At 41.4% G+C, this 24,207-nt stretch overlaps 1 protein-coding gene across 1 annotated transcript; it reads left to right on the top strand.

The window, feature by feature from the left end:
* The first annotated feature begins 3,251 nt into the window (after positions 1-3,251).
* LOC148342362 (uncharacterized) lies at positions 3,252-23,619 on the top strand. Its single transcript, XM_088288156.1, has 4 exons — positions 3,252-3,402; positions 7,658-8,609; positions 19,031-19,986; positions 23,600-23,619. The coding sequence occupies exons 1-4, from the start codon at positions 3,252-3,254 to the stop codon at positions 23,617-23,619; spliced, it is 2,079 nt and encodes a 692-aa protein (XP_088144282.1).
* The last annotated feature ends 588 nt before the right edge of the window (positions 23,620-24,207 follow it).

The raw sequence follows: 24,207 nt of genomic DNA, 5'->3' as shown, positions 1-24,207 counted from the left end.
AAAATACATCTCTTTCGTCCATGTTATCTTCATTTTCCAAGCAATTCTTATATCACTTTCAATATTATTATGTATAAAATCACATAACAAATGAACATAAGGGCAATACCAAAATAAGTGAATAACAGATTCAGGGCATTTGTTACAAAAACTACAGTCCGTGTTAATACCGATCTTAAATAGTTTGTTTATATACATTTTGGATGGGTAGAATTTATGTATCAATTTAAAAGATATTTCTTTAATTTTGTTTGTGATTAGATATTTGCTTGATTGGAGCCAGACTTTTTTCCACGGTATATCATTAACAAACATATTCCAGTGTGGAATAACATAGGGTAATGTTGTAACGTCTTTCTGGAGCATGTTCCTTATGAGCCTATTGTTATTAATGGAGCCGCTAAGTAAACACACCTTCCCCGCAGTTATGGTAGTTGGGGAGAGATAATCGGTTTTGTAAAAATCCAAACGCTTCTGACCTTTGAAAAGCATGCAAACACCAGTGGGGATGGCTCCAAAGACTTTGGCAAAATCACCAGGTGTCACAGGGATACGATATTTCCTAAGAAATTCCTCATATGTAAACAGAAGTCCTTCATTATTAAACAGCTGATCGACCCAGATGATTTTGTTTTGGAACCAGTACTCCAGAAAGAGTGACTTATGCTTATAAAGAATATCCTTGTTATTCCAGATCAAATACTTATGGGGTGAAAAATTGTGTTTGTAGATAAGTGACCAAGAAAGAAATGCCTGGCGGTGAAAAGCTGACAACTTAACAGGGATTTTATCAATGTTATAATTGCTGACAAGAAATAAATCAATACCACCCAGCTTTGATAACATATGGAGAGGAATAAGATTCCATATTGAGTCGGGGTTTTGATACATTTGCTTGATCCAATTGATCTTAAAAGTATTATTCAGTGTAAGAAAATCCAAAAAGTTAAGACCACCAGTTTCATAAGAATTCATAACGACAGTCTTTTTTAGATGATGATGTCTGTTTTTCCAAATAAAGTTATATAGTATTCTGTCAATGTCTTTAAGGATCTCCTTATTGACATGTAATGCCATAGCCGCATATATAAGACGAGAGAGTCCTTCTGACTTGGCAAGCAAGATCCTACCTCTCAACGACAGATCACGAATAAGCCATTGGTTTAATTTGTTATGGGTACTTTTAATAATTGGAGAGAAATTTGTAGCGCATCTCATTTTTTGATCTTTTGTTATCAAGATACCTAAATATCTCACTTCATTTCTTATGGGAATGTTATACAGCTCAGAATTATCACAGTTTTTAATAGCAATAAGTTCACATTTTTTAATGTTCAGGCATAAACCGGAGGCCCTTGAGAATTCCCCGATTGTTTTGATAGCAATAGGAATTTGGTTTTCATTTTTCAAAAAAAGTGTTGAATCGTCTGCTAGTTATGTATTAATTCTTTGCCGAGGAGAGAAATGCCTTCAACAGCACTACTTTGGATATGATAAGCCATCATTTGTGCCACGATTAAAAACAGATATGGGGAGGCAGGACAGCCCTGCCGTATACCTCTAGAGATTTTAAATCGAGGGGACGTGCCACCTGATAGTTTAATGGAGCTATTACTGTTTTCATAGAGAGTTTTCATAGCTGAGCAAAAATAATTACCAAAGCCAAATTTAATTAATGAATGAATTATGAACTGATGTTCAACTGTATCGAAGGCTTTATAAAAGTCAAGAAATAAAATAAAGCCATTAAGGTCCAAAATATCAGAGTAATCTAGTATGTCCATAACTAGTCTAATGTTGTTTGTTATGTGTCGTTTGGGCATAAATCCTGACTGAGTCTCATCAATAAGAAAGTTCAAAATTATTTTCAGTCTTCTGGCAAATATCAGAGCAAAGATTTTGTAATCATTATTAAGCAACGAAATAGGGCGCCAATTATCAATCAGAGTATTATCTTTGTTTGGTTTGGGAATTGGCGTCGTTTTTTTCCTTCGAGAAAATGGCAGTCTGTTCGTCACGAAAGCGGAAGAGCAGGCCACACCCCGCTGTGATATGATTGGCTGCTGGCTTTGTGGAGCACTGTCACCAACTTACCGACAGATGTCGCCATTTGCGATGCAAATCATCGTTATCTTCTTCTAAACATAGAGAAAAACCTAAGATGCACATGAACAAACATTTTAGTTCCCAAATATGAACTTGAGAGATGTATTGAATTTTACTTTTGTTGCTGGTTTTGTTTTCACATCTGACACCATGTTGTTGGTTGGATTGTATTCCAAATGTATTTTCCTGTTATTAACAGTTGACATGATAAAGTGATACTTTATGTCAACATATTTGCCTTTTTACAGGGTTTTTCACCAGGTTGTGATGTGATTGCGAATTTTAAATTAAAATATGTCACTCTTTTATTACTTAACTGTTATTGTGTTTGAAAATGATTTCGGTATTTATTTAAAGTACTGTAATATTTCATTATTCGTTTCAGTATTTATTAAACTACAATAATTCACTATTAATTTCAAGATTCATTGATCTGTTTTAGGAATAATTTAGTATTCAATGTTTAATAGTTACAGTATTTACTTTTTAAATTTTTGTTTCACCATTTTGTTCAATCTTAATCTTATGGAAAATTATTTTGCAAGCACCAACACAAGGTTTTTAAAGATAAAGATAAGGATGTCCTTTCATATTCCCACAATGGGGAAATTTGCAGTGTTACAGCAGCAAAGATATAGATCACACCGAGGCGGTGGTGCAATGTAGCCGTTCATGTATAACATTTGCAGCAGACATTCAGAAAAAGCAAACCTATGCGAATATAAACAGTATATACGTAAATACACAAATCCCCATGTGTATATACACACTTACATCCCACAACATTTACAAGTGTAAGGAAACACTCCGAATGTCTGTCTATGGTACAGAGGGAAAATTAATAAAATGCTGCAATGATAAAAAAAATACTGCTGTCATAACCCGTGTCGGTCATGTCAGTGTTTTTGTTATTATTTTCTTCACCTTCCTGCCATGTGCTCATTCTGTTTATTTAGTCAGCTGAGTGGGGCGTTCCCTCCAGCACTCGTTCCCCACCAGCCACGCACCTGTTCCCCGTTACCCTCACACACCTGATGCCCATCTGCTCCCCTAATTACTGGACTATTTGAACACCTCACTCCGACAACTCATTGGCGGTGCATTACTCCGTTACGGACTGTGACGACCGCTCTCTGATCTCGTTCATGCTCTTGTCCTCGCCCCCACTCTCGCCCCCACTCTCGCCCCCACTCTCGCCCCCACTCTCGCCCCCACTCTCGCCCCCACTCTCGCCCCCACTCTCGCCCCCACTCTCGCCCCCACTTTCGCCCCCCCACGCACCCTGCCCCGTTGTCTGTCATTATTTTGGTCCCCTAATAAATTGCTTAAGTTACACCTTCTCCAGCTTCCTCACATTCTGGGTCCACCTCCTCCTCGCCGACCGGCGACCCTGACAACTGCAATGATAAGACGACTGCAATAAATGAAGGATTGTATTATGATTGCTGGCATTATTTTAAACACTTACAGGACAGAAGGTCAATTATTTAATTTAGCAGGTTCATATTTACGGAATATGTTAAACATTGATGAAACAAAAAGCATTTATCAGATGAAAGTAGAAGCACGGGTCACAAGAATAACTGGGATTGTAGTCCTGTTTTCTGATTTATTATATTTTTCTCATATGCTAAATTTATAGTACTTAGTTTAAATGTGTGAACTTTATTGAAATTTTGGGTAGTGAGAACAAATTTGCACACATAGCATTTCCATGACTTGCATTCACATTCACAGCACTTCGTGGTCAAATACGACGAAGCACATTCTCCACATTGGCTGTAGAGATGCAAACATACCAAATTGGGCACTGGAGGACTCACGCAGACGCTATAAAAAAACACATTCTGAAAGACGGAACAATTGGAGATCAGAGCACATGCACATACGCATGCATAAACACAGACACACCCTTACACCTGCACATACACGTATACCTGCATATACATGTGCCCATACACACGCACACATGCACACCGACAAGATTCCAGAACAATGCCAGCTGGAGAGACGGAGAGACTGCCCGCCGGAGAAGGCCAGCCTTGGCGTGCCAGTCTTGGGGACCAGACAGGAATCAACTATCCAGACGATGACTAACCTGGGGAGGACCTTGCCTTGGACGTGGACCCGTGCCGTGGGAGGGAGCGAGGACGACCGATTCAACCGATTCAACCTACATTACTCTTGACATAAAAAACTCCAATAAAAACTGAAGCTGGGCTGAAAGATGGTGCACATTTTTTGACTGTGCTCGCCCGAGTGCAGTTTCTCGTGAGATTAAGAAAAAGCCACCCAGATATCTGTCTTTGTACTATTTCCTGAACTCCAGAAATGGAAGAAACTAAATATCGGAACTCTAATCAGTTGTTGAGTCTTTATTTGACCCCTTTCCTCTTGAGTACAAAAACCGAACACGCATTGGCGTAAGTTTGGCTTTTAAAAGTTGATTTACTAAATACTTCTCATTTCCACGGTGACTCAACTCCAACAATACTAAAGCTGTTGCTTTATGTTATTCATATAGAATTTTTGTTTAAAATCCCCCTGGCTCTTCTTTTTGTCTTTTCTATATTATGTACGTATTAATAACTGTTTGTTAATGTTAATAAAGTTTTTGGCAAAAAACGTATAAGTAAATATTTATCATGTCACTGATGGTGGTGTGGTACACTCGCCTGAGTTGTGTGCAGGCAACGTGGGTTCAGTTCCCACTCAGTGACGGTGTCTATGTCTGCCCTGTGACTGGCTGGCGACCAGTTCAGGGTGTCGTGTGCCTTTCGCCCCGAAGTCAGCTGGAATTGGCTCCAGCACTCTCCCGCGACCCTGTTCAGGATAAGCGGTGTGGATCATGACATGACATGACAAATATTTGTCATCTCATCAATATTTGCACAACAGAGTACTGAGCTTCGAGATCCTCTCTATAATAGTTCTCGAAATTATATTTCTTATCAATGTAGGTTAGTTAAGGGATATTTTATTGACAATCTAATCTCAATATACAAAGACAGAAAAAAATTGGCGGTGGGGGGGGGCGCGAATCTTTTTCTTCTTGGTAGGGGCGGGCGTGAAATAATTGAGAGGCACTGCTAGTATATGCCGACATTATATTCATACAATCTTGCAGCCCGAGTGAACCACAGCATTGTTGCAAATTCGGTAGGAGAAACGTAACCTTCCCACTGCTGTTCCAGCAGCGGCTTCTCCGGGCATAGGCGGAAGTGACGTCGGAGCTGACTCGCTTTTGTGGCGTTATTTTAATTTTTTTGTTACATTTTTTTATCAACCGAATTAAAATATTACATAGAATATATATTGAAACAGAACAGCCAGGGGTAAAAACAAACACAGAGGCAAAGAAAGATATTTGAAAAATACGTGCTTAAAGCATGACGTCATTAGCAAGCGCGCAGCTTCCGAAGGACCTCGACCACATCCACCGACCCGTCCACACAGGAACGAAAACACCCACCGCTAAATTCTTCTGGTTTAGTGTGGAACTGACTGTAATTTTCTCACAGGAAGTCCGTTGATATTCTAAAGTACTACGACATAATTCATTAAGTATTTGTGTCCCGATAACCTCATCTTCGCGCGTTGATGCTTTTCGGCGTAGTTAGCTTAGCTTGTTAGCTAGCTAGCCGCTAACGAAAAGAGGCACATGACTCATCGCCAAGCAGAGATCGAGTGCGGATTTTTTGGAATTATCATTTGAAAATGTGTGAAATAACGACACCCAAGTACAAAGAGGAACTTTGTGGAATAAAAGAAGAGAACGAGCAACATCATCAACTGCTGGACGAAGTTTGCAACCAGCCTCGTGTTGTGCTACACAAAGCAGGTTTGTCCACGTGTTACTCTCATTTGCTTTGTAAAGAACGACTTTCTTTCATTAGAAATATGCATCACAACATTAAGTTGTTTGGGGAAATGCGTTCAAGGTTATTGCCGTTTTATTTTTAAATATTGCCTTTTACTTGCAGGTCTGCTGAGCAATTGTTTATGTCAAATGTAATCAGTGCAGAAAATATATGCCAAAGAATAACCAATAGTGGGGGGTGAACTCCATGTTTTTCCCAGTATAAAATTTACATTTGAAATAACAAAATAACATTTTCTGGTTTTTATATTTTGTTCAAGCAATTCCTTACGGAAGGAATTCCGCCTGACTCTAAAAATGTGCACACTGCCGCGAAAACGTCAATAGCGGTTGATCAATTTTAGTGAATAAAACACAAAATATTAAGTTTTTTTTTTTTTTTTAAATCAAGAATGTATTGGTCTTATTTATTTATGAACTTTTTACTGGCTTGGTCGGGTGAGAGTCAATGAACCTCGGGTGGCCCTGCACTGTTTTGTGCACGTGTGCATAGTTTCACCCCATCCAAACATTTAAAATACATTGAATGCATCCATCCAGGGTTGCACGGATCTCATCAGTGAACAAGCGCATGCTGCAAGGAATGCATCTGCATCTTTGTCTTACTATGGGCTTAAAAAGGGAGTACGCCACAACCCCCTTTTCTACCAACAAGGCCAGGAACATTTAGTTCCTGGTCATAAAGTTCCTGTGGCCCAGGTGGTTTGCATCACCCCCACAACTCATAGTTCCTGGTAATTTATCCAAATGACAATCATGATGTATCAGTGGGAGGTCTTGTGTTACTTTGTTACTCATTACTGACACCCTAATAGCTGTTAAGCATCATTGCAGTTCCAAAATAATTCAGTAAACTCTTAAAATATTATGGTGTATCTTAGTTGAATTCGAATACATATTCCAAAAACGTCTGTGACTATGTCAGGAATGAAATCGGGCATCAGCCGCAACGTGCTTCCTTTTTAAATGCTCGTTTATCACAGTTGTGCTGCTAAAGGGAGGTTTACATCGTAGGACGTAATTTTGTGAAATGCCCCCATGGTCCGGTCCAAGTTGGGGTCCACGCATTGCTCCGTATGCGGCAGGCACAAGTCAAGGTAGCACGGTAGAAACAATATAAGACAAAGTCGCTGCATGAGGTTTGACTTGACCAAACCAAATTTGTCTTTCTGTGTCCTGCAGACGTCAGTGAAAACGATCTCCTTTATGTAAAAGAGGAGCCAGACTTGACTCACATCAAAAAGGAGGAGGAGGAGGAGGAGATCAACAAGTCACCAGTGAACGTTCTCCCTATAAAGACTGAAGATGAAAACAAGGATGAGAGTGAGGACAAGGGAGGGGCGGAGCCTCCAAGCAGCAGTTCAAGTCATTACGTGACAACAGAAGGTGATGAAGACCACTGGGGACCATCACAAGTACATAATGAGGACACATTATCAGACGCTCATGACGATGATGATGCTCATGACGATGATGATGGGCAAGCCAAAGGTGAAAGGGCATGTCACACTGACTCATTCTCTTCAAAGCTGTCTTTAAAAGGGCACAGAAAAACACACAGTGGTGAAAAACCTTTTTCCTGCTCGGTTTTTGGCAAAAACTTCTCTCGAAAGTCTCATTTAGTAAGACACACAAAAACGCGCAGTGGAGAAAAACCTTTTTCTTGCTCAGTTTGTGGCAAAAGCTTCTATCAAAAGTTTGATTTAACAATCCACACAAGAATGCACAGTGGAGAAAAACCTTTTTCTTGCTCAGTTTGTGGCAAAAGCTTCTCTCAAAAGTCTCATTTAGTAAGGCACGCAAGAACACACAGTGGAGAGAAGCCTTTCTCATGCTCAGTTTGTGACAAAAGCTTCTCTCTAAAGTCTCATTTAGTAAGGCACGCAAGAACACACAGTGGAGAGAAGCCTTTTTCATGCTCAGTTTGTGGCAAAGGATTCTCTGACACGGGAAATTTAACAAAACACACAAGAACACACAGTGGAGAAAAACCTTTTTCTTGCTCAGTTTGTGGAAAATGCTTCTCTCAAAAGTCAAGTTTAACAGAACACACAATAACACACAGTGGAGAAAAATCTTTTTCTTGCTCAGTTTGTGGAAAATGCTTCTCTCAAAAGTCAAGTTTAACAAAACACACAAAAACACACAGTGGAGAAAAACCTTTTTCCTGCTCAGTTTGTGGTAGACGCTTCTCTATAAAGTCAAATTTAACTTGCCACACAAGAACACACACTGGAGAAAAACCTTTTTCTTGCTCAGTGTGTGGCAGGAGTTTCTCTCTAAAGTCGCATTTACGAAGCCACACAAGAACGCACAGTGGAGAAAAACCTTTTTCCTGCTCAGTTTGTGCCAGGAGTTTCTCTCTAAAGTCGCATTTACGAAGCCACACAAGAACGCACGGTGGAGAAAAACCCTTTTCCTGCTCAGTTTGTGGCAAAAGCTTTTCTTTTAAGTGGAATTTAAAAACACATACACGATTACACACTGGAGAAAAACCTTTTTCCTGCTCAGTTTGTGGCAAAAGCTTCTCTGTAAAGTCAAATTTAACAACCCACACAAGAACACACAGTGCAGAAAAACCCTTTTCCTGCTCAGTTTGTGGCAAAAGCTTCTCTGTAAAGTCAAGTTCACAAAGCCACACAAGAACACACAGTGGAGACATGCCATTTAGTTGCAGCGTTTGTGCTCAAAAATTCTTCACTCAACGTCTTGCTGAGAGACACGATTGTGCTGGTGAGAATTGCAGCGATCCTTGAAGCTTAAAAAAAAGACAACAAAAAACTGAAGCAACTGACTGTGGTAAGATGTAAATGTGATTTTGAATAAAATATGAAAAATTTAATTTTGCAAAGCTCTTTTATCGACATTAAGCCAATGGGATCAGCGCCAGAATAACTATTGTGTCTGAGTGGTGATGATTTTTTTTTGTGTTTACATCAAACATGTCAATAAAATTAATTGCCTTTGCCTGGAATAACATTTGTTAACGTTATGCTTTTCAGTTGTCTTTTTACTTAATGGTACAGGTGTGAGAAGAAACGGTGCTTATGAAATCGTTGCCTTCCACAATCATCAATAAAATCACTTGTTCCACTTGCTCAACTGGCCTTCATTACGCTGTGTGAAAAGGTGAAAAACTGAACTAGAAGTTGAACTCTAAAAAGAACCAGAAAGAGAAACGCAAATCATCTCAGTTTCTCTCAAAGGTTTTGGTATGTCAGGAGTTGGCAACTTGATGGCGACTGGAGTCAGCGCTGGTTTTCTCGCTGTGTTTGGCTGGCTCGTATATGTATGGTCCATTGAACAAAACTCAAACTCTTCAAATATCCCCTCACATACATTTAATATTACACTTTCTGAATAAATTTCTGACTGCCCAAATACACTTTCTAGGTTGAGCTCTATCAAGCGTTTGGGGTTTATTGCTAAGCAGAATCTCACTTCGGGAAAACTATCATTTTGTCAAATATACCAAATATTTTTTTTCATGCTCTATTATATTTTTTATACATTGGATTATTTATATAGTGAAATGGGAAAATATTAAAATGTAAAATTGGAAATCACATACAGACTTAATTCAATTAATAACAAATATAGAAACATTTTATAAATATTGAACTATTTGAGAAGAGTCCTGATCTTGAAATAAATATTGAATTATAAAAAATACTTAAAAAATTAATTCAATAACCCGACCCCGGATGAGCGGCAGAAAATGGCTGGATGGATGGAATAATTTAAATTGCATACATATTCAAATGAACAAATTTGTTAAGAAATATTCAAGTGTGAAATAAAAAGGTTTAAATTAATTGATATAATTTTGCATATTAAAATAATTGAATAAATATTGTAGTATTACATCAGCAAGCTTAAATATAAATTGAAATAAAAAAAAGTCATGTATTTTTAAATGGCCTAATATAGATCTGGGAAGTAATTCTCTTTATGAAACTATGAAGGGACTGGAGGTCACAGAAGTGACCAGTCTTGGTGCTGAAGTTCAGATGTAACCAGATACTGCCCTGAGAGAAAATAGGCCTGAGCATTGTTTATGGTGGGGGCAATTCTCTCGCGAGGTCAGTGACCTTCCAGGGTATGGAAGTAATTTAAGGTGCCTTCAGTGAAGTCCTACTTTGTCCTACTTGAATGAATCCACATCAAAATACCATCATTTATGACACCACGGCTGGACAAATAATATCCAGAAACACACTCACGCACCACTGAGTGAGTGTTGGACGATATAGCTTCTCTTGAACGGTCCGACTTGAAAATGTCTTTGCAAGTGTATCTACAAGGCGCCGCGTTCAGGACCCAGTCTCCCCAGGAGGCCTGGGTTCGAATCTCGAATTTCCCCATTGTGGGACTAATAAAGGGAATATTATTATTATTATTATTATTAATTAAATCCACAGGACCTTTTCAAACTTGTCTTTATCTTCGGGTTCATTGAATACCTCGATGGCCTCGGCTCCGGCATTGGTTCGCAAAAGGGCTATTTTTCTTTCGTCCGCTCTGTTTCCGACTCCCACGTCGGCAAGGTAGAGCAGGAATTGTTGCTTGAAAGCCCGCCAACTCACGTCCAGATTTCCCTTCATTTTTAGCGCTTCTGGTGGCCTTATGGAGTCCATCTCGCGTCAGTCCTTTTCTTGACCCGCGACCTGGTACCATGTAATGTTCTGTCTTCTATCTTAAGAAGTCACGCAGGTAACGTAATGCTGCAAGCTTGTGTGTCTTTATTTACTGACTTGCATTCTCGTCTATGTGCAGACACACTTGTTCGTCTGGTAAACATTAATTGCACTCAATCACCTTTTTAAACTTGTTTGTGAAGCTTGTATCAGGCACTTGAATAAGATATTGTAATTAACGTAGACCCACCAAATTTTATATCTATATCTATTTCAATTCCCAGACTGTTGTAAAAGCTTTCTTTGTATATAATCTAGACAGTGGCATCCTCACAGGCATTGCCCCCAGAAACAATTTTACAACGTATACATTTCGTTGTGCCGATAATCACCACAATCCAGAAGTGTTGGTTCGCAATAATGTCCTAATGATATCCAGCTAATATGGCACAATGTTAGAATTTGGCTTTGCAAGATGGGCAAATTATTCCTGAATTGTCATGACCCGTGTCGGGCATGTCAGTGTGTTTGTTGTTATTTTCTTCCCTCCTTCGTGCCATGTGCTTTTCTGTTATTGTTTTGTCAGCTGTGTAGGGGCGTTTCCCTCTCAGCCATCTCGTCCTCACCAGCCACGCACCTGTTCCCTGTCAACCATCACGCACCTGATTCCCATCTGCTCCCCTGATTACTCGGACTATTTAAGCTTCCCAGACCAACTACTCAGCGTCGGGTCATTGCCACACTTTCCGGACTTCCACGACCACGTTTGTTCCTGTCAAGCTCATGCTCTTGTTCACGTCCTCGTTCCCGTTCCCGTTACGTCCCTCAGCGTTTTGCCCCGGCTTCTGTTCCTCGTCCTCCTTTTCTGTTAGTCACGTTTTGGTTGCCCTTGATACCTAGCACCCTGCCACGTTGTTTGTCCTTGTTTGTTTCATTTAATAAATTCCCTTCACGTTACCCACCTCTCGGCCTCCTCGCCTTTTGGGTCCACCTCCTCCTCGCCGTAAGGCGAGCCCCCGACAGAATGACCCGACCCAGAAAGAAGGACCCAGCGAGGGGCTCGCGGCGGCGTCATGGACACCGCCACACGGACAACCTCCCTCAACCTGCCGATCAGCTCAGCGCCACGTCTGCTACACTCCCCTCGTCTCCAGATTACGTCATCGACGGTTTACCCGTCATTCCACCCCATCTGATCATCGACTCGGATCAAAAGGACAATCTCGAGTATATCTACCATCTTTCAGACGCCCAGCGCAACCCGGACTCAATCAGTGACCAGATTTCTGAACTTCAGGCCCACTTTGCTAAAATGGAAGCTCACTTGGCCCAGAAGGAGGAGGAGATGCTGGCTGTACTGGCAAAGAGGGAGGAGGAGAACCTCGCCCAGAAGAGGAACCAGGAACTGGAAGCTCAGATCTCGGAGCTGCAGGAGGATCTGGAATCGGAGAGACAGGCGCGCAACAAGGCAGATGAGGCGCGCAGAGACCTTGGAGAGGAGCTGGAAGCTCTCAAGACTGAGTTGGAGGACACTTTAGACTCAACTGCAGCACAGCAAGAGCTGCAGGTCAAGTTTGGAGAGAGCGAACAGCAGAGGCGGGAGATGGCTGACAAGTTGGCCAAGATGCAGTCGGAGCTGGACAATGTCAACAGTCTGCTGACTGAAGCCGAGGGCAGAAACATCAAAGTCAGCCAAGACCTGTCTTCAGTGGAGTCGCAGCTGCAGGATGCACAGGAGATGCTCCAAGAGGAGACTCGCCAAAAGCTGAGCCTCTCCACTCGCTTGCGGCAGCAGGAGGACGAGCGGAACGCTCTGCGGAAGATGCTGGCTGAGGCAGAAGAGGGCAAGAGGAACGCGGAGAAGCAGGTCTCCTCACTTCAAGCCCAGCTGGTCGACATGAAGAAGGCTGATGGGGATCAGGTCCCCCGTCTCGGCTGCGCCCGGTCCGAATGCTGCGCCCGGCCCGCAGTCGCCTCCACGTCAGCTGCAGCAACCCATGTCGCCTCCACGTCAGCTGCAGAAACCCATGCCGCCTCCACGCCAGCTGCGCAGACCATGCCGCCTCCACGTCAGCTGCAGCAATCCACGCCGCTTCCACGTCAGCTGCAGCAATCCACGCCGCTTCCACGTCAGCTGCAGAAACCCACGCCGCTTCCACGTCAGCTGCAGAAACCCACGCCGCTTCCACGTCAGCTGCAGCAACCCACGCCGCTCCCTCGTCGGCTGCAGCTTCCAGTGCCGGTCCCTCACCAGCTGCAACCTCCAGAGTCCCACTCCGGCTCACCGTCAGCTGCTGAGCCCCGTCCCGGCTCCTCGCCAGCTGCTGAGCCCCGTCCCGGCTCCTCGCCAGCTGCTGAGCCCCGTCCCGGCTCCTCGCCAGCTGCTGAGCCCCGTCCCGGCTCCTCGCCAGCTGCTGAGTCCCGTCCCGGCTCCCCGCCAGGTGCTGAGCTCCGTCCCGGAACTGACTCTTTGTGGTAAGATGTAAATGTGATTTTGAATAAAATATGATGTATTGAATTTTGCAAAGCTTTTTTATTGACATTAAGCCAATGTGATCAGTGCCAGAAGAACCATTGTGTCTGAGTGATGTTTTTTTTTTTGTGTTAACACCAAACATGTAAATGAAATTAATTGCATTTGCCTAGAGCAACATTTGTTAATGTTATGCTTTTCAGTCGTCTTTTTAATCGTACCTAATGGAAAAGGTGTGAGAAGAAACGGTGCTTATGAAATCGGTGCCTTCCACTATCAATAAAATTACTTGTTCCACTTGCTCAACTGGCCTTCATTACACTGTGAAAAGGTGAAAAACAGATCTAGAAGTTGAACTATAAAAAGAACCAGAAAGAGAAACGCAAATAGTCTCAGTTTCTCTCAAAGGTTTTGGAATGTCAGGAGTTGGCAACTTGATGGCGACTGGAGTCAGTGCTGGTTTTCTCGCTGTGTTTGGCTGGCTCGTATATGTATGGTCCATTGAACAAAACTCAAACTCTTCAAATATCCCCTCAGATGCATTTAATAATTACTGTCAGGTTCAATCACCTAAGCATTCACTGAAGAAAGGCTAAATGAATGGAAGGAAGACGAGTTGATCTTTTACTCGCGAGGAGAACGAACGGAGGTGTGCTCAGTTACATCTCCAACTTCGTTCTGGAGCACACTCCGCCGAGCCCTCTATTTTATTAGGGAAGTCCCTAACAATACAACGTATTTGCACTAAGGGGTGAAGGGGGGAGCACCAGCAGGAATATGTAAACATCTCAGACACAAGAGGAAAGACAGACATCAATGGCAGTCATCCACTGATTGAAAAGGCAGATATGCCTTTTAGTGCTCTGGTACTAAAGTCTCAGTCCTTTTGTTTCAGAGGTGTGTCTCGGCACACCTCTTTTGATGTTGCAGACGTTGATCCAGTCCTCAGGCATCCGCTTCTCTGTGAAGTCTTCTCATCCATATGGTCAAACATAGGTCACGCTGTGGAACAATTCTTTTGCAATACTAATAGAGTAAAATATGGGATAAAATATATCTTCAACCTAACAGTTTTCTTGGGTTTTACCCAATTTTAAAATTATTTGCATGTGATCTGTTAATGGGGCATATTGATGATGAACTTCTTTTACAAATTGAAGAATAGATGATATTAAAAATAAATCTATTCTAGATTTCAGTGTTGCATTTCTATTACACCAAGTGAATTCCACCACATTGGGGTTAAAAAAAATCGCCAAGCATCAGTCAGGGAGAGATTAGAGCAAAGTAATGACAGAAGGTTATTTGTTGATCTCTGGGATAATCTCGGAGGATATCGATCCTTTGTGTCGTCTGGGCACTCGTTAAAATCTCCACAAATAATGGTGACAGCTCCTTGGTATTTTTTGTTGAGGTCCTTTAATTTTAAATTTATTAATTCAAATAATATTTTATTAAGACTGTGAGAGTTCAATCCGTATATGTTGCAAATGATAAATTTAGCATTGTCTTGTTTAACTATCAACAGAATCCATCTACCATCACTAGCAGATATTGTCTCAAGAACTTCTCCCTTGAATTTATGCAAGAAAATCAAGACCCCTGCAGAATGATTAGTGCCGTGGCTAAAATAAGATAGATTCCCCCATTGTGTTTTCCAAAAATTAATGTCTGACTCGCCAGAATGTGTTTCCTGAAGCAAAATTAAGTCAGCTTCTGATTTTTTACAAAACAAAAAAATTGCCTTACGCTTAGTAATATCCCTCAGACCTTTAACATTTAAGGACACAACATTAAGAGACTTAAACAAATGATCCATGAAAACAGAGTAGAACACTTGAAATTTTGAAATACCAGACAAGAAATGCGCTTTTAGAAAATAAAGATCTGAAGAGGTGGCGATTAACAACCATTTAAATTATCTAAGCATTTAGTAAAAGAACATGTTGCTCTCACAGCACAATTGTGAGTTAAACAAATTTGAAGAATAAAGGATCTAAAGTATGTGTAGACTATTTAGTGATTGAAGATGTCAGACAGTTGTAGGACGAGTGATTAGTGCAACAAAGTATAGGAATGGTTTGAAGAAGAAAAAAGAAGAGTTTAGTAATAATAAATAAATATATAAAAAAGAAAATAAATAAATAATAAATAAATAAATGAATAATAATTAAATAAAATGTGTATATTAATATATATAAATAAGTAAGACAGAAGATATATAAAAAAAATTAATAAAATAATAAAATAAAAAAACAAACAAACACACACACACATACGCACACACACACACACACACACATAAATATAAGGAACCTTTTGTAATCAAAACGAATCTTTTCTAAAAAATTCAAAACAACCTTGTATTCGAAATATACTAGTGTAGAAATTAAATAAATTATAAATAAACTATTAAACAACCAAATAATTAAAATAACGAATTATTTAAAATCAAGTTCACATTAAATAATAATTGTCTCCAAAAGGGGTCCCATGAAAGTCTGCACAGTCTCAAACATTCTACAGTTTTGTTCCGGATTAGCCCACTTTAGTCAAAAAGACCAATTTATTTTAAGTTACCTGTGGAAAGTCCATCTTCTTCCCATTTATGAAGACGAAAGGACCACGGAAAACAGCTTTTTCCCCTCTTTCTCTTGCTTTCTGAACCAAAGGCCAAAGCTTTATCCTCTGGGGACAAAGCTTCGGTGATCCTCAGCTTGTTGTCAAGAAGAAACTTGGAACCTCTCGCCTCCTTCCAAACAGCATCCCGGTGTCGTCGCAAAGCAAACAGGACTAAAGTTGAGCGAGTCGAGCCGTCTGGACGGCTCTGTCCAATGCGGTGAACGATGTCAATCCCCTCCTTCAAGCAACCTCGGGTGGATGGTGCAGTTCCCTCCAGGATGGTGATAACTTTGGACCTGATATTCTCGTTGTCTTCTTCCTTTATTCCGTGAATCTTCAATGACCAGCGACGGCTGTAGCGATGGCTCTCTGCAATACTTGCTTTCAGGAGTTTATTTTCAGCCTGGAGTTTCTTAATTTCCTTCTCCATTTGTACTCCTTTTTCTTTTTGTTGTCTAACATCTAACGTTAGTTGTTGGACTGTCGCAGTTAGTTTTGCAAGCTCTTGTGAAGTGGCCTCCGTTGTTTTCTCAATGGTTGAAATTTTCTGAAAAGTCTCATCGTGTTTAGCAGATAGAGCCTTAATTGCCGCTAGTATACCACCTTCATCTTCGCTTTGCTCTTTTCGGTGCCGGTTTTTTTGGAGTACCGTTCTGGGGTATTTTAAAGCTTGAAAGTTCCATATTTCCATCAACTTCTTCCATTATTACCGCGACAGTTGTGTCGTCGCTGGGCATGACTGAGGACTCCGCTGTCGACAAGTTATTGCTTTTCTTCCTTTTCTTCCCTTTAACTCCCTTTCCCATCCAAAAAAAACGTGTCTCACTTCAAAATACAAGGTTGGATGCGTGAAAGCTTAAAAAAATCAACTTGTACTTACATAACTTGGTGTTAATCACAAAACCCCTTGACTATCTGAACAACATACGTTCTCTTACGTCGCAGCCATCTTGGCTCCGAAACCGCAAAGAAAGATATTTGAAAAATACGTGCTTAAAGCATGACGTCATTAGCAAGCGCGCAGCTTCCGAAGGACCTTGACCACATCCACCGACTCGTCTACACCGAAATAAAAACAGCCACCGCTAAATTCTTCTGATTTAGTGTGGAACTGACTGTAATTTTATCAAAGGATGTCCAGTGCTACTCTAAAGGACTACGACATAATTCATTAAGTCTTTGTGTCCCGATAACCTCATCTTCGACCGTTGATGCTTCTCGGCGTAGTTAGCTTAGCTTGTTAGCTAGCTAGCCGCTAACAAAAGAGGCACATGACTCTACGTCAAGCAGAGATCGGAATTATTGGAATTATCATTTGAAAATGTGTGAAAGAACGACACCCAAGTACAAAGAGGAACTTTGTGGAATAAAAGAAGAGAACGAGCAACATCTTCAACTGCTGGACGAAGTTTGCAACCAGCCTCGTGTTGTGCCACTCAAAGCAGGTTTGTACACGTCTTACTCTCATTTGCTTTCTAAAGAACGACTTTCTGTCGTTAAACATATGCATCACAACATTAAGTTGTTTGGGGAAATCGTTCAAGGTTATTGCCGTTTTATTTTTAAATATTGCCTTTTACTTGCAGGTCTGCTGAACATTTGTTTTTGCCAAATGAAATCAGTGCAGAACATGGATGCCAAAGAATAACCAATAGTGGGGGGTAAACTCCGTGTTTTTTTCCTAGTTTTTTTATTTTAACTGATTATTTAACATTTCACATTTTCCAGTTTTTATATGTTGTTAAAGAAGTTTGTCATGTCATCATGTTTCAAAACTATGCTTACGGGTTAATAGAAGGTCACAAAAACATGGACCTCTTAAACAGGAAAACGTGAGTTCAGTGGTAACAGAGTTGTGTCTATGCTGGCAGTTTAGCCGGAAGCCACAAAAACAGATGCACGTCTTGAACCGTGTTTGACAGGAAACCGTTTAGCTCGCATTGAACAGAAGTGTGACCCAAACATGTCTTGTAAGCTGAAACCGTTCGAACAACAGGAAGAGTGTGGACGGGTGTGATGAAGTCAAAGTGTTCATGTTTTTCCATTCTTTATGAGTTTTCATATTCAAATTGCTTTGCTGTGCTTCAATAAAAGGCCGCACAGGAGCGGGAACGCTTTTCTCTTTGCCGGACTGCTCCTCGCAAGTGACAAAGATAATCTTGGCTGGGTGATTCATTTATGAAGGCTTGTCTCGTTTTTGACAATAACTTCTCTGACATATCTTGTTCATGCAATTCCTTATGGAATGATTCGACCTGACTCTAAAAACTGTGCACACTGCAGCAATAAGATCAATGGAGGTCGATCAATGTTTGTGAATAAAACACAAATTATTACGTTTTTTAAAAAATCAAGTACGTATTGGTCTTATTTATTGAAGAACTTTGTTCTGTCTTGGTCGGTCGGGTGAGAGTCAATGAACCTCCGGTGGATCTGCACTGTTCTGTCTTCATGTGCGTAGTTTCACCCCAGCCAAACATTTAAAATACATTTAATGCGTCCATCCAGGGTTACTCGGATCTCATCAGTGAACAAGCGCATGCTGCAAGGAATGCATCTTCACTTGAAGGATTTCTATTCTATCAATGACATTATGTTGCGATGGCCCCCAGTGGTCTGCATCAATATGTTACACAATAGCCTGTGTGTGCTAACTTCAGCTCGCTTCCAGAAACGTCTGTGACCATGTCAGGAATGAAATAGGGCATCGGCCGCAACGTGCTTCCTTTTTAAATGCTCGTTTATCACTGTTGTGCTGCGAGAAAATGGAGGTTTACATCGTAGGACGTAATTTTGTGAAATGCCCCCATGGTCCGGTCCAAATCGGGGTTGCACGCATTGCTTCGTATGCGGCAGGCACAAGCCAAGGTAGCACGGTAGAAACAATATAAGACAAAGTCGACGCACGAGCTTTGACTTGACCAAACCAAATGTGTGTTTGTCTTTGTGTCCTGCAGACGTCAGTGAAAACGATCTCCTTTCTGTGAAAGAGGAGCCAGACTGGACTCACATCAAAAAGGAGGAGGAGGAGATCAACAAGTCACCAGTGAACGTTGTCCCTATAAAGACTGAAGATGAAAACAAGGATGAGAGTGAGGACAACAGAGGGGCGGAGCCTACAAGCAGCAGTTCAAGTCATCACGTGACAACAGAAGGTGACGGCGACCACTGGGCGCCATCAAAGGCACATAATGAGGACACATTATCACGCTCTCCTGATGATGATGATGATGGGCAAGCCAAACGTGAAAGGGCATGTCACACTGACAGATGGATATGTTCTCACTGTGGGAAATCATTAACTTCAAAATTCTCTTTAAAACTGCACATAAGGACACATCGTGGAGAAAAACCTTTTTCTTGCTCAGTTTGTGGCAAGAATTTCTCTCAAAAGTCGCATTTAACAAGCCACATAAGAACACACACTGGAGAAAAACCTTTTTCTTGCTCATTTTGTGGCAAGTGTTTCTCTCAAAAGTCAAGTTTAACAAGACACACAAGAACACACAGTGGTGAAAAACTTTTTTCCTGCTCAGTTTGTGGCAAAAGCTTTTCTGTAAAGTCAAGTTTAACAAGGCACACAAGAACACACACTGGAGAAAACCCTTTTTCCTGCTCAGTTTGTGGCATGAAATTCGTTAAAAAGTCAAATTTAAAAAGGCACACAAGAACACACACTGGAGAAAACCCTTTTTCCTGCTCAGTTTGTGGCATGGAATTCGTTAAAAAGTCACATTTAAAAAGGCACACAAGAACACACACTGGAGAAAACCCTTTTTCCTGCTCAGTTTGTGGCATGAGTCTCTCTCATAAAGCGCATTTAACAGAACACACAAGAACACACAGTGGTGAAAAACCTTTTGCTTGCTCGGTTTGTGGCAAAAGCTTCTTTTTTAAGTCAAATTTAACAAGTCACGCAAGAACACACAGTGGTGAAAAACCTTTTTCCTGCTCAGTTTGTGGCAGAAGCTTCTTTGAAAAGTCAACTTTAACAAAACATAGAAGAACACACAGTGGTGAAAAACCTTTTTCCTGCTCAGTTTGTGGCAAAAGCTTCTTTTTTAAGTCAAATTTAACAAGTCACGCAAGAACACACACTGGAAAAAACCCTTTTTCCTGCTCAGTTTGTGGCAAGAGTTTCTCTCTAAAGGCAAATTTAACAAGCCACACAATAACACACAGTGGTGAAAAACCTTTTTCCTGCTCAATTTGCGGAAAAAGTTTCTTTCGAAAGTCACAATTAACAGCGCACTCAAGAGCACACACTGGTGAAAACCCTTTTTCCTGCTCAGTTTGTGCCAAGAGTTTCTCTCAAAAGTCGCATTTACGAAGCCACACAAGAACACACAGTGGAGACAAGCCATTCAGTTGCAGCATTTGTGCTAAAAAATTCTCCACTAAACATAGTGCTGAGAGACACAATTGTGCTGGTGAGAATAGCAGCGATCCTTGAAGCTTAAAAAAAATAAAACAAAAAACTGAAGGAACTGACTCTTTGTGGTAAGATGTAAATGTGATTTTGAATAAAATATAAATTAAATTTTGCAAAGCTCTTTTAATGACACTAAGCCAATGTGATCAGTGCCAGAAGAACCATTGTGTCTGAGTGATGATGAGTTTTTTTGTGTTTACATCAAACATTATAAATAAAATTGCTTTTGCCTGGAACAACATTTGTGAACATTATGCTTTTCAGTTGTCTTTTTGTCAGGTTTAAATGCCCTGACGCCTTTTGGGAGAGCTTACTGAAATAACTTACTAAAGGTAGCAGCCAAAATAAAAAGATGGCTGAGAGGCCAGGAGGAACCAGACATGGCGTTCATTTTCACCGGCCGGCGGGGGAAAGAGTGGGACAAAGCAGAAGCGAGCAGGCAGTTCCGCGTGACTCCTTCCTCTCTCTTCCTCCCTGCTCTGCTCTGATTTTATTAGCTTGACTCAAGAATCACCAGGAGACAAGAAATTAAAATACAATTAGAGTCTGTTTAGTCTAAACTAATCACCAGAAGACTCCAACAGGCAGGAAATCACAACTCACGGTGTAAATGTTACTTTAACTAAACACATTGTTCGAATAATATTTAGAGGTTATTATACATTTGCCATGACACAGCTTTATTTCAATTTATGGTGCGCATGACATGTTGCAAATTAGTGGAGTGGACTATGCTTGAGTGTTTACAGTTTGAGTGGAGATACAGGAGGAAACCTTTACTGCAGGGAGGTGTCTGCAATTGGCAGGGCGGCGGCACTTCTTCAGAAGTGAGGATGAAGTAAACAACTGTGACGACCGGCTCTGCTAGGGAAGGAGGGAAGTAACATAAACCGAGCTGTTAAATGGTGTGGAGAGAGTTTACAATTTATTTTTAGTGAAGAAAAGAGGTAGGGTTTAAACAAATGATCTCAACCAACAGGTATTAACCCAAGTTGACAAATGTGTATGAATAACAAAAGCAAGTGTCTCCAAACTTCACAAAAGTCCAAACAAGAGACACAACAAGCGCAAGCGAGGCAAACTGAACTCTAAAGTCCCAGCCGCCCTGAGCAGCAGAACCGAGGTCCTTTTATTGGTCCCAGCTGCCCAGGTGGAGCTCGTTGGTTGGGACGTCCATGAGTAACGAGCAGGAAAGCAGTCCACCAACGGGGAACGAGCGGGAAAGCAGTCCAGCAATGGGGAACGAGCGGGAAAGCAGTCCAGCGCTGAGGCACAAGTCCATTGACTTTACAAACGAAAGGGTGGAAGAGTTACTGCAATACAACAAGGGCGTGGCCTTGTAGGTGGGCCCGAGCCCAGGGCCGTAACACAACATCGTGATGAGCCCTGATAGAAGAAGTTGGCACCAAAGTCTGACGCAAACAGCATCGTGCTGGGTCCTGATAGAAGATGTTGATGTCAAAGTCAGCTGCGACCCACGACGGCACGCTCATGATAAACCGGACTAAACAAGCTTTTGAGAAGACGAACTGTACCACCCTTGAGTGTAATCTGATTTCTCAAAGTGTAATCTGATTCCTCGATGTTATAAAAGGGAATGTGTGAAAAACATCGAGGAACAGAAGGGAGATGAAGTTGCCAAGGAAACATTATTAACCTCTCTGTCTCCACTTGAGCTGAGTGCCTCTCTTCTTTCAGCTATGAACCCTATATGTCAAATTGGCGAACCTGACACACATCTTCAGGATACAGTGTGTGTGTGTGTTAAAATAACAAGTAAGTGTCTATGTGTGTGTATTAAACATTAATGAGTGTATAAAAACATGATTATGAATACACAAACTGATTACCTCTCCTCAGCGCATCTTACATTTCCCCCCGTTTGTGGGTTTAAATCATGGCCTTACGGCTTTAAGACAGATCATCATAATGAAATCATACAACAGTGTGATTATCAGTGGAGGGGTGAAAACCCTCAGTAGGGACAAAATTCCCCTCCTCCCTTCCGGCGTGGAACGAGATCCTCATAATTTGATGACCATCAGGGAATAAAACATATATATATATATATATATATATAGAAAGAAACATTTCTATATGCCTAGTGAAAAATAATAAAACTGTCTCCACGCAGAGCTTGTCCCTGGGGAGACTTGGTGGAGGCCCTTGCCTCGTGGTAGGATGGGACAGCCGTCCTCGCTTCGCGGATCTTTGTGTGTGGTGTATGTGTGCACTTGTTTGGGCAGGGGCAAAAAGGGTCCATGTGTTTTTTAGGTTTCAGTGTCCAGTTCGAGTTCATCATTCTCAACATCAATTTGATTGGAATGGTACGTTTGGGCAACAAACATACGATTAACCATAGTCTTTGTCATAGGAACAATGCAACATGAACAAACGACACATAACAAAATGAAAACTATGATTATCCCGATAAATTGTGTCTTTCAAATTTTTCATAGTGGTCATAACATCAATAATTGTTTCATTTTACTAAAATTTTAAATGCAGTAATGTTCTCCAATCAAGGCTGAAATTTCTTTATGTACGTCATTAATGTCCAAACAATATCTAATCTTTTTTTTCTGTGGCTTCAACATTTGTATCTGTGGCTGGTGGTGTGGTTCTGATGTGCGTGTGGTCCGAGATTGTGACTCAGGTGAGCTCCTGTTCGAGGGATTCGCGTTGCTAGGCCTTTCAGCTTGCACTGCGACTGGTGGATCCAGTCGCCACGCCCCGCGACCTTTGCTGCCGTTGGGGTCACTGCCATCATCTGGCGAGGGCCATCTCAGCATTCACTGTCCCAACGAAGTCGTTTCAACACCTTGAAGAAGAGTTGGACTCCCACACGGACGTGATTTCTCTGTGGATCAGAACACACTGACCAGTAATTGTGTCTTTTGCATCTTTTTCGGTCAAACATGTTTTTCATGTGGACTGCGACCGATGTGCCAGTCGCTGGTGGTTCTGATGAGTCAAGATCTGGGAATCTATATGGGTGGCCATATAGGATTTGTTTGCACCTTTGTTATCCCAATGTGTGCATTCAATTAGTGGTGTATTTTTCCTAGCGTGATATCAAATTGTCAAGTTGATTTGCTGCGTGTGTGTGTGGGGGGGTGCGTGTGTGTGTGTGTGTTCATTTTCCCTTATAGTAATGCAGTGCCGACTTTGAGGTCATGCCTTGGGCTGCAGCCTTCGCTGCATTGTCAGCGAGGCAGTTTCCAATTATAATTGGGTCATTTTTATGAAGTAAGTTTTGCTTTTTCAAATAACTATTTAGACGTGTTTTATGCACAACTTTTCTTTTCCTGTTGTGGTTTTAAAAGCCCTTGTCTGCCCAATGTCGACAGAACACATGAACATTTATCTTGACTGTCAGTTCACATTCTAACCATACAACCCATCAAAGATGGGAAACCCCAAATTTTGACTTGCTCACACCCGCCTAGGCTCTTCCTGCTCATTCTAACAATTTCTCTCTTACAAATGATCTGTTTTGTGACCTTGGTTCTCAAACGCTTCTACTCCTCATCAGTTCGGAATGTCCACCTCATTTCTTTCTTGTCAGTCTGGAATGTGCACCTGGTTTTTGTGTCTTACACGCCTGAATCAGTGCAAAACATCATGCTGCTTATCTTGAACATACAGAATTTAGCATCCCTTGAAACAAAATTTCCATTTGCAATCCCCAAAACAAAAAATGTTCCTCCAGTCGGGAGAAAATTGTCCTAAAAAAAAATGTCCAAAAGGTCAAGTCGCGGTTTGGTGATAATTTGGAGCGGCTTCCACAGTCGTGTGGCGCCTTCTACTGGTGCGGGAAAAGTGACGCTGGGCTGAAACGCACCGCACCTTATCAGTGTAATGTGTCCCTATGACAATTAGGTCGCCGTGCAATGTGAATGTGGTGGACAAGAATGTAATTTTCTAATTCCTGAAGCAGCAGTCAAGACTGCTTGAACCCACTCTGACGCGGCTCTCACCACGGGATCAAATTATTGTGACTAATATGCAAATGGATTCACTTTCCTGTGTTTCTGCAGCAACACAAGTCCATGAA

The sequence above is a fragment of the Idiotropiscis lumnitzeri genome, chromosome 2 (genome assembly GCF_059441095.1).
Source record: "Idiotropiscis lumnitzeri isolate Australia: NSW breed Sydney's pygmy pipehorse chromosome 2, RoL_Ilum_1.0, whole genome shotgun sequence".
NCBI classification, from domain to species: Eukaryota; Metazoa; Chordata; class Actinopteri; order Syngnathiformes; family Syngnathidae; genus Idiotropiscis; species Idiotropiscis lumnitzeri.
This window is presented reverse-complemented; position numbering and strand designations above follow the sequence as displayed.

Coding starts and splice junctions, on each gene's coding strand:
- LOC148342362 (XM_088288156.1), top strand. CDS start 3,252: ATGCTCTTGTCCTCGCCCCCACTCTCGCCCCCACTCTCGCCCCCACTC. Junction 3,403..7,657: donor CGCACCCTGCCCCGTTGTCT/GTCATTATTTTG, acceptor TTTCTTGCTCAG/TTTGTGGCAAAAGCTTCTAT. Junction 19,987..23,599: donor GCACTCAAGAGCACACACTG/GTGAAAACCCTT, acceptor ACACCCGCCTAG/GCTCTTCCTGCTCATTCTAA.